The sequence below is a fragment of the Chrysochloris asiatica genome, unplaced genomic scaffold (assembly GCF_000296735.1).
Source record: "Chrysochloris asiatica unplaced genomic scaffold, ChrAsi1.0 scaffold00010, whole genome shotgun sequence".
NCBI classification, from domain to species: domain Eukaryota; kingdom Metazoa; phylum Chordata; class Mammalia; order Afrosoricida; family Chrysochloridae; genus Chrysochloris; species Chrysochloris asiatica.
Window position 1 is genome coordinate 28187102 of NW_006408528.1, and position 10327 is coordinate 28197428.

Consider the following 10327-nt stretch of genomic DNA (forward strand, 5'->3'; position numbering starts at 1 on the left):
AGCTGGTAGTTTTGAACTGCTGACCTTGTGGTTCACAGCCTGATTTGTAACCACTACGCTACCAGAGCTACTTTACACAGTTGATTAGCATATGACAATTGAATCCTCATCCCCACTCTCTCTCTCCATTTTTTTTAATGGTCCTTTGTGGTGCTGTAGTATAAGCACTGGACTACAAAGTTAACGGTTCAAACCCACCAACCATTCCTTGAAAACCCTATACAGAGTCGCTATGAGTTGGAATTGACCAGATGACACTTAACAACAACGACGTAGTAAGTCCTGGTGTGGTGCTGTAGCATAAGCACTGAACTGCTAACCACAAGGTTGGCAGTTCAACCCCACCAGAAACTCCTTGGAAACCTTACATAGGGTAGCTATGAGTCGGAGCTGGCTCAGTGACACTTAACAACAACAACAACAACTTAGTGAGATTAAAAAGAGATGACCTTTTCACATGGCCTTTAGTCTGACAAGGAAGAATGTGAAGCAATTTAGTTGTCTAAATTTCAACATATTTGAACTGGTAGTGTTGGACTAACATGGCATAAGTGTTTCTTACTTCATTTGCAAAATAAATGTATTGCATTTCTTGTACACTTTTAATCATGTGGGGGGAAATATATCTTTATAGTCCTTAACAAATTTCTTTAGCTGATGGTCCAAATCCTTGTGATATGGTTAAGCAACCTAGATACCGAAAAGGCCCGGATGTCTGCTTTGATAACAATGACCTGGTAAGATGAAACGTTTACTGTTTTAAAATACTATAGAACAATGATTGTGTCCATAAAAATCTAAGGAGATAAATTGCTATTTTAATTCATACATAATGTCGTAATCATAGTGTTTCTCATCAATGTGATGTACTTGCTGGTAAATAGATTTTCCATTTCAATATTTTTCATGGTTAGTATAAACTTAGCAGTTGCTTCTTTTATCTGTCTTTCCCACAGAAATTGTACTTTCAAACCCAGTTCCAATTAACTTATAAATATTCCAAGGTCACAAAATTTGATTATTTAGAAGGCTCTAGTAAATCACTGTAAAGTAGATATGAGTCAGAATCGACTCTATAGCGGTGGGTTTATATTTTTTGGGGGTGGGTTCATATACATATATAGGTTGTATTCGCTAATACTTTCGTTTATATTTCCAACTGAAATGAAAGAAAAGGTATACAATTATATTGTATTTGACTAGTTTGTGTTTAATCCTTATTCAGTGTATTGTAAAACCTTGTTAAGCTATTTTTCAGTTACTTTATCATTGTTTTATGTTCCTGATTTCTTCACATTGTATCATTTGTCTTAATTGTATTATTTTTTCTATTCCTTAAAATTGGAACATATCAATTACAAAAGTTGATTTGATAACATATAAAAATCACATTTACTGTATATTATCTGAAGATGATCACTGCCATCTTCCCCTAATAAACAGTATTCTGACTTTTGTGTATGTAACATGCTTTATGTTTTTAAGTTTATTTTAATTATCAAGAAACTTTAATTTATCCTGAGAGGAAAAGCCTACAAAAAATGTCTTCCCAGTTTTTACTAATTTTAATTATAGTATTTCCCAATTCTTTGGTTCTTTAAGTTATGCCTTTGCTTTAAATGAATTGAACATACCCATGAGCATCCAAACATAGAACATTATTGCCTAATTAATTGTTAATTATTTAAAAAGGATGTCTATTGATTAATGTACAGTTTCAAGACCTTTAAAAGTTATGTAGAATAGATTTATTTATGATGCACTTACTTAAATATATACCCACATTTTTGTTAGAAAGGGAAAGGCATTTCCACAGGTATATATTATACAAGTGTAAGTAAAACACATTGCTACAAAATCATATTGTTCAGTTCTGACTCATAGGGACCGTATGTACAATGTATGGAAACACTGCTTGGTTCTGTACCATCTTCATAGTTGTTGTTAAGTTGATCCCATTGTTGCTGTCATCGTGTCACTCCATCTCGTTGGGCATCTTCCTGTTTTTCACTGACCCTCCACTTTACCAACTATGATGTCCTTTTCCAAGGAATACTTCTTCCTGACAACATTTCCACAGAAACGTTTCGTCAACAAAAATAGCAAATGAGAAGCTTTTGTTTCTCAGCATATCCTCTATCTAGATCTGTTCACTTCTAAAAGCTATGGTTTAATTTCTCTAGCACTTCCCCTAAGAATTCTACACTTCAATTTACACATACCCAAAAAATAGCCAAAATGGCATTTTTGGCATCTTTGAAAGACTCAAAGTGTGCATCTCAAATGTTCTTTGAGTTTGGGGAACAACAAGAGCCTGAAGGAAAAAAGACAGACAAGGAGTGTAAGGTGGGTGGGGTAAGATTTTCCAATGAAAACCTCCTAAGACAGTCCTTGCTACCCTTAAAGAATGATAAGGTACATTATCTTGTTGTGGGGAAAAAAATCCTTGGGGCAACTTTTCTGGTCATTTTCTAACTAGTGCAGTTTTCAGTTTTTCTAAAGCATCATAGTAAGCCCCATCAGCATCCTGAGTCCTTCAATAAAAAGCTATCAAAAGTGCCTCTTGCGCATTCTAAAGAGCAGTTGCCATAGCCTTCTGAGAGTTGACCACTCTACGTTGAATTTAACTGATCCACAAATCCCCTATGAAAACACTGTTTTGAATGGACCATTTTTTCTTTTCTTTTTTTAAGGTACCCTAATAAGACTAAGGCAAAGGCAAATGTATTACTGAAAGAATTTGTCTGCAGCCGTCCACTAATTGCAAAGACACACTTAAACATGTTCTGTTTTGTTTTTTAATAAATCCATGTATATATGAATTGGAACGCTGGTAGTAATACTTTTTTACTTAGTCTTGTATAGTCAAGTGTTCTAGATAACAGTGGAACAAAGAAGAAATAAAATCAGTGGTGGGAAATACGATTTCGAAAGCCAGATGCTTTCATTAGTATATTTCAGTTATTTCTGTGAAGTCTATTGATTATATCTCTTTGATGGGGAAAGATCTTTCACTTTTTTCAATTTCACCCAATAGGACTTGAGTAAATTCCAAATATGTGATGTCCTGTTGTTCTAGCTGCTACAGCTTGTCTCAGGGCAGAGCCTTCCCACAGAATGTGATATAGGAATTCAAGAAAGAGTACAGCATTACTCTTTAGAGAAACCAGTCATTAACTACCTGTCTCCAATTCCCAACAGTACACAGACTGTGATCAAATTTGCTCTGAGGGATTTTAAAGATGATATAAAATATATTACCTAAAATATCTTTCTCATAAGAAAGTATGATATTTGATCAAGGCATAAAAAAAAAAAAAATTGACGAAGACAAAATTTTCCATCAATCCAAGTTCTTGTAAATTACGTAGGGAATTGTGTGTGAAAGTACAACCCTTGCTCAGTAGCTTGATGTGCTAATGATGTTGTGTTTCTTTAGCATTGGAGTATTTTGGTAATGCTTATTTGCTATGATCACTGTGAATCTGCTCTGGATGAAGGCTCACATTAACTGCTAACTGCCAGCAAATTGCATGAAATCTCATCTTGTATGTCTTCTTTTCTGTGTTTTCTTTCCTTTTCCTGTACTTGCTACTTTGCCCGTTATTAATAGGATCAACTTAAATGCACAACGAGTCGTGCCTGTACCATGATGTCAGCTCCTATCTTCATTTTACTGCAAGTTTTCATGTGGTGTGGATGGTCAGTCACTTTCTCTAATTTTTCTTTATTTTCATTTGGCTTGATATTTTAGAAAATAGTCCATATTCCAAAATCCACAATATTAAGTTTTCTGATACCAGGTTATTAAAATCCTAGCAGAAAACTTATTTTTAAATGGTTGTTTTCAAATGATGTGTGTTTAGTTCTAAACAGAACATTGAAGTTTCATGTATTCATATAGTGATCCTAATATTGCAATAAGGTTTTATATAAAGACTAAGTCCATGTCTAGAAAAAAAATACATGCTTTATGAGATCTGACTTTTACTAAAGAGAAATACCATAAGGCAATTTGTTTTCAAAGGATGGGACAAATTAGTGGACCATTTAAATTTTATCAGGCAATATTTTAGGAATTCTAAATCATCCATTCTGAATTTTTTTTTAAACAAATCTGATGTAAACATTTTATATATTTACTCCTAAAATATTAATACTCTTATAGGACCATTTTAATATAAGTGCTTCAGATTTCTAAGTGCATTTTCTTTGACATAAGTTACCCTTTTGTTAGATGCCACCAAATTTATTTCAACTCATAGTTGTTATTGTTGTAAAGTGCCATCAATTAGGTTCTGACCCATAGCAACCCTGTCTAGGGTTTCTGAGGAGTAGCTGTGAACGGCCAACCTTGCAGTTTAAATGGCTTTGCAGTCTGGTGCATTAACTCACAGAGCCACACACAGGTAGTCCTGTGTTAATGAGAACAACTGCCCCATAGAGATTTCTAAGATGCAATCTTTGTTAGATTTCCAGGCATTTCTGCTGCATTACCTAGGCCAAAAATATCACTAATTAGCTTTTTGACGACATTCTGATTTATCAAAAAGACTGAAGAGCGATGTTTTAGAACCTACTTATTGTTTGGTATTCATTTACAGTTTTGCAGTTTCTTTCCTGATGTTCTGGACTCACCATGATTGTTGTTACTAGAACAACTTTTGGTGTGCTTTCTTCATTCTTGTCCAGGTGCTTTTTGACCTGGAAACCACTAAATGGAGATATGCACATTACTATGAATAGAATGAGCTCAGGAGAGGGGAGAAAGTGGTATAGGTGACTGGATCTCAGAAAATAGCTACATTAGTTATGGAATAATAAAAAGTGGTTTTTTAAGGTAAATTTAGCTAACTGTAATAATTGAAAGAAAAGTTCAAAATTAAATAATCTGTTTCCAAGGACACATTGAGTAAATTGATAAATAGGCAGCTATTTGAAGTGCCATTTTATTGACACCTTAAAGATATGCACAGGTAATCATATCACATTGTTTTTATGATTTCTATGTTCGTAGTTGTAAGAGAGGAAAGTACTCTAAAGCAAGGGGCCAACAAATTACTGCTTTATGACAAAAAGCATATTTAACCATATTTTCACCTTTTACTTAAAAGTTTATTTAATTACAGCATTTTTAGGTAATATGTATAGTCTATCAGTTAGATACAAAAATCTGTGTAAGTACTGTTTTTTAATAACAGTAAGTACTGTTTTTTTTATCTTTACCTTCAAAATATATTGGTAACCATGAATTTTTAAAGTAGTTTCATCTAAGTCTCCCCAAAATAAAATTTTGATAGTTTCCATAAATATATTTTTTCTTTCTCAACGTATTATAAATAATCATGAAAATAGATAAGTATCACTATGATCTCAAATGAATATTATCAACACATTTTAGTGAGATAATTTTTGAAACATTAAAATAGTGTGTCTGGGATTATTTAATATTGTATCTATAGTGATTAGTCTTGAGGAAATTATACCAATGAGGTACACTTTACATTAGCAAGTCTTGGACCTCAAAACACAGTTATTCTACGCAGCTTGAGTGTTGTTGACGTGATGATATCAAAGGAAGTATCACATTCTCTGAAACAATAGAAAGTTCAAACACTTACAAAAATATTATCTACATAAAAAAACAACAATAAGCAGTTAGTTGACAACTGTTCCCCACAGTGACTCTTGTCATGATAGAAGGTTCAGTGTTAGTCTATAACTAGGGATTTGCTATGGACAAGCATTTGCTGACAGCTGTAGTATAATCTGTGAAGTTTTCTAAAGGGTCATATCTCTCTAATGCTTTTAATAAAGATTCAATCTAAAGCTAGGACTCGTACACTCTGCAAAGTCCACAAAGGATGTAGATTATAGATATTCAATACTCAAGCCCCTTACCACAAGGGCTTTCTTAATATACAAGTGCTTTTGACATGGACTTTTAGAAGGCTTAGTGGTAAAGATGATTTAGAAAAAAACAAATAAAAAAAAAAAAACAAAAACTATAGTTTGTTTATAACTCCAAAAAGAAAGTAAAGCAAACTAATAATATAATTCATATGAAAATTATGGTAATTCTAGTCAGCAGTTTTAGAAAAGAAATAATTATCTGCCTTGCCATAAGGAAGTTCATAATTTTATGCAAACTCACTGTTTAAAAGCACATCTTTGGCTACATAACATATGAGTACATAGAAATAAATGTATGTGTATATAACTTGGTTGTTGTTAAATGCCATAAAGTCTGTTCCTACTCATAGTGACCCTGTATAGGGTTTCTGAGGCTGTAAATATTTGTGGGAGCAGAAAAACATTACCTTTCTTTCATGGAATGACTGCAGGGCTCAAACCACCAACCATGTGGTTTGTAGTCCAGTGCTTGCTGTACAGAGCCATCACGTTCCCATATATAATGATGTTGTTTCTAAGTGTTGTTGAGTCAGTTCTGAGTCATAGTGATCCTGTATAAGGTTTCTAAGGAGTGGATGGTGAGTTTGAATCACTGACCTTGTGGTTCAAACCCACATTGTGGTCCAGTATACTAGTTGAACAAATAATATACCACCTCCCTCGTGAGTTAATATGTCAAGTGTGTTAGGGTGCTATGTAATATAATACCCTTTACTTATTAGGAATTTTTCCGTAATAAGAGTCATTGTGGGGTATCTCCCTAAAACAGATTTTTATTTGTAGCAGCTGGAAGTCACTTCAGTACAGCTCCAACTAAATTCAAAAGCTAGTCATTATTGATGGATGCCTTCAACAAAGGTTAAAATTTTGAAGAGAATTTCATAATAATTTTGATTCAGAAAATGTACTGAGGTGGTGCTGTAGCATAAACACTGAACTACTAACCAAAAAGTCAGTAATTCACACCTAACCTCCTTGGAAACCATATACAAGGTTGCTATGAATCAGAACCAACTTGATGGCACTTAGCAACAACAATCTACCACTCATCTGTCCATTTGTCATACTGCAGTGACTTGCTTGTTGCTGCGATGCTGGAAGCTACAAGATCAGTACTTTAAATACAAACAGGATACACCCATGGTGAATGGGTTTCAGGTGAGCTTACAGACTAAGATAGACTAAGAAGAAGGAGAGGTGGGCTACTTTCTAATGTTTAGCCACTGAAAAAAACCTTGTGAATAGCAATAGAACACTGGCAGACACCACCAGAATATTGAATTTTGAAATATGATGATTAGTGCAGAATATTGTCAGATATAGTGCCAGAAGATGAGTCCCTCAGGTAGGAAGGCACTCAAAATATGACTCGGGAAGAGCTAACTCCTTAAAGTAGAGCGACCATGATAATGAGAATGGCCCTTCATTTACTGATAAGGCACAACTCAAAAAAAGGAGAAACAACGGAAAACATACATTAAAAATTGGAACATGAAGTATACGAAGTATGAATCTAGGAAAACTGGAAGTTGTCAAAATTGAAATGGAATGCATACAGATTGATATCCTAGGCATTTTGAATCTAAAAATCCTTTGGTTTACTATACCAGGAAAGATAAATTGAAGAGGAATGGTGTCACATTCATCATCCAAAGGAACATTTCAAGATCTACTTTGTAGTATAAAGCTGTCTGTGATAGGATAATATCCATACTTCTATAAGGAAAACCAGTTAATACCACTATTATTCAAATTTATGTACCAACCACTAAAGCCAATGATGACAAAAATTGAATAATTCTACCAGCTTCTTCAGTCTGAAATTGCAAGCATGAAATCAAGATGTATTGATAATTACTGATGATTGGAATGCAAAAGTTGGAAATAAAGAGGAAGGATCAGTAGTTGGAAAATATAGCCTTGATGCTAAAAATGATATTGGAAATTGCATGAGACAATTTTGTAAAACCAGCTACTGCTTCATTACAGATACTTTTGTTAAACAACATAAAAGACTACAAAATACATGTGGACCTCACAGAAATCAAATTGACTATATCTTTAGAAATTGATGATGAAAAAGCTCAATATCATTAACCAAAACAAGGCCAAGGACAGACTGTGGAGCACATCATCAATTGCTTATATGCAAGTTAAGGCTGAAGCTGAAGAAAATTAAAACAAGTCCACCAGAGTCAAAATATGACCTTGAGCATATCCCTCTTAATTTAGAGATCATTTCAAAATAGATTTGATGCATTGGTCACTAGTGACCGAAGACCAGAAAAGTTGTGGGGTAACATCAAGTAATTCATAGAGGAATGAAACAAAAGGGATAAGGAAGAAAGTAAAAGGATAAGACCAAATGGATGTCAGAAGAGACTGAAACTTGCTCTCCAGCGTAGAGATGCTACTGTAAATGGAAGAAATAAGGAGGTAAAAGAGCAAATAGAAAACTTCAAAGGGCAGGTCAAGAAGATAAAGTCAAATATTATAATGAAATGTGCAAAAGGGAAGAACACACATTGTTTCTCAAGCTGAGGGAACTGAAGAAAAATTTCAAGCCTCAACTTGAAATATTAAAGGATTCTGAGTAAAATAATGAATGATGCAGAAAGCAACAAGAGAAAATGGAAGAAATGCAGTTGGCAACAAACAAGTTTCCAAGAATTGATGGAATACAAAAGGAAATCTTTCAAAAGACTGGCACAGCCCTGGAGGTACTCACTCATCTGTGCCAAGAAATATGGAAGACAGCTACCTGGCCAACTGATGGGGAAAGATCCATACTTGTGCCCATTCTAAAGAGAGATGACTCAGTGGGAGTCAGAAATCCATCGGACAATATCATTAATATGTACATAACTTAATACGGTTTTGCTAAATATAACTCAAATGATTGCAACGGTACATTAACAAGGAACTGCCACAAATTCAAACCGATTTAGATGAGGATGTGGAATGAGGGATATCATTGCTGACATCAGATGAATCTTGGCTGAAACCCGAGAATACCAGAAAGATGTTTACTTGTGCTTTGCTGGCTAAGTCTTTTGACTGTGGATCATGACAAGCTATGTACAACATTGTGGACAATGAGTATTCCAGAATGCTTCATTGTGTCCGGAAGGAACGTGTACATAGACAAAGAGGCAGTCATTTGAAAAGACCAAGATGACACTGAATGGTTTAAAATCAGGAAAGGTGTGTGCCAAAAGAATCAATAGATCCGTTTTGGAAGAAGTGCATCCAGAGTGTTCCTTGGAGGCCAAGATGGCCAAACTTCGCCTCTCATACTTCAGACATATTCATTTTACTTATTCAGTCTGTATGCTGAACAAATAATCTGAAAAACTGGATTATATGAAGAAGAAAATGACATCAGGTTTGGAGGAAGACTCATTAACAACCTGCGAGATGCAGATGATACAACCTTGATTGCTGAAATTGAAGAGGCTTTAAAATACTTACTGGTGAAGAGCAAAGACCATGATTAGACCTTAATGTATGAGTATGGGTTAGACCTTAATGTACAGAAAGCAAAAATCCTCACCACTGACCAATAAATAACATAATAATAAATGGAGAAAAGATTAAAATTATCAAATACGTTATTTTGCTTTTATACACCATCAACATTCATGGACGCAACAGATAAGAAATCAAACATCTTACTCCATTAGGCAAATCTGCTATACAAGACCTCTTTAAAGTTTTCAAGAGCAAAAATGTCACCTTGAGGACTAAGGCATAATTTAGCCAGGCCATGATATTTTCAATAGCCTCATATGTTGGGTTGATGTAAGTCAGAACAACATATGTAGTCTTGCAAAGTAATCTTTACAGCAAAATCAATTTCATTTTACTTTATTGTAATATAAATTTGTATAATAATGGCACTGCATCCTTCTTCTATTTTAATGTATTTAGCTGAACTAAAATATCATTCTGTTATTCTCTATGGCAGTAATCCAGACTGATATGTCAGGTCATAGTGCAGTGAGACTTCACTTTCAATAAGATGGAGAGCATGCTGAAATTTCTCCTGCATTTACTCATTTATATTTGTATACTACTTTTAGAATGCATTTCATAATTCACTTTTATTGGATAATTTCAAGTCTTAATCTTCATGGTTATACTATACAAAGCACATGAGAAAACATGATCAGGTAACTAAGGAGAAAAAGTTGTCAAATGTGAGTCAATGTGCAGGTTACAAAGACTCCAAATAAGTTTTCTGAACTACACCTCCGAAATAGACACAGCTCATCATTGCACAGAGAAAATGGAACAAAAGAAAAAAAACCCAAAATTTATCAAATGAATTCAATATATTAAGAGCCAGAGAGAATATTTCCCTTTCTGTCATAAACTTGTAGAATACTACGGTGATTAAGAATTTCTTTGACAG

General features: G+C 34.2%; 1 protein-coding gene across 1 annotated transcript in view; it reads left to right on the plus strand.

Annotated features, from left to right (window-relative positions):
• Nucleotides 1–10327, plus strand: part of CACNA2D1 (calcium channel, voltage-dependent, alpha 2/delta subunit 1) — a 560165-nt gene that overhangs the window by 542314 nt on the left and 7524 nt on the right. The window contains exon 38 of the mRNA XM_006834341.1: nt 655–737. Within this exon, the coding sequence (XP_006834404.1) occupies nt 655–737 (83 nt within the window). The remainder of the gene's footprint in view (nt 1–654; nt 738–10327) is intronic.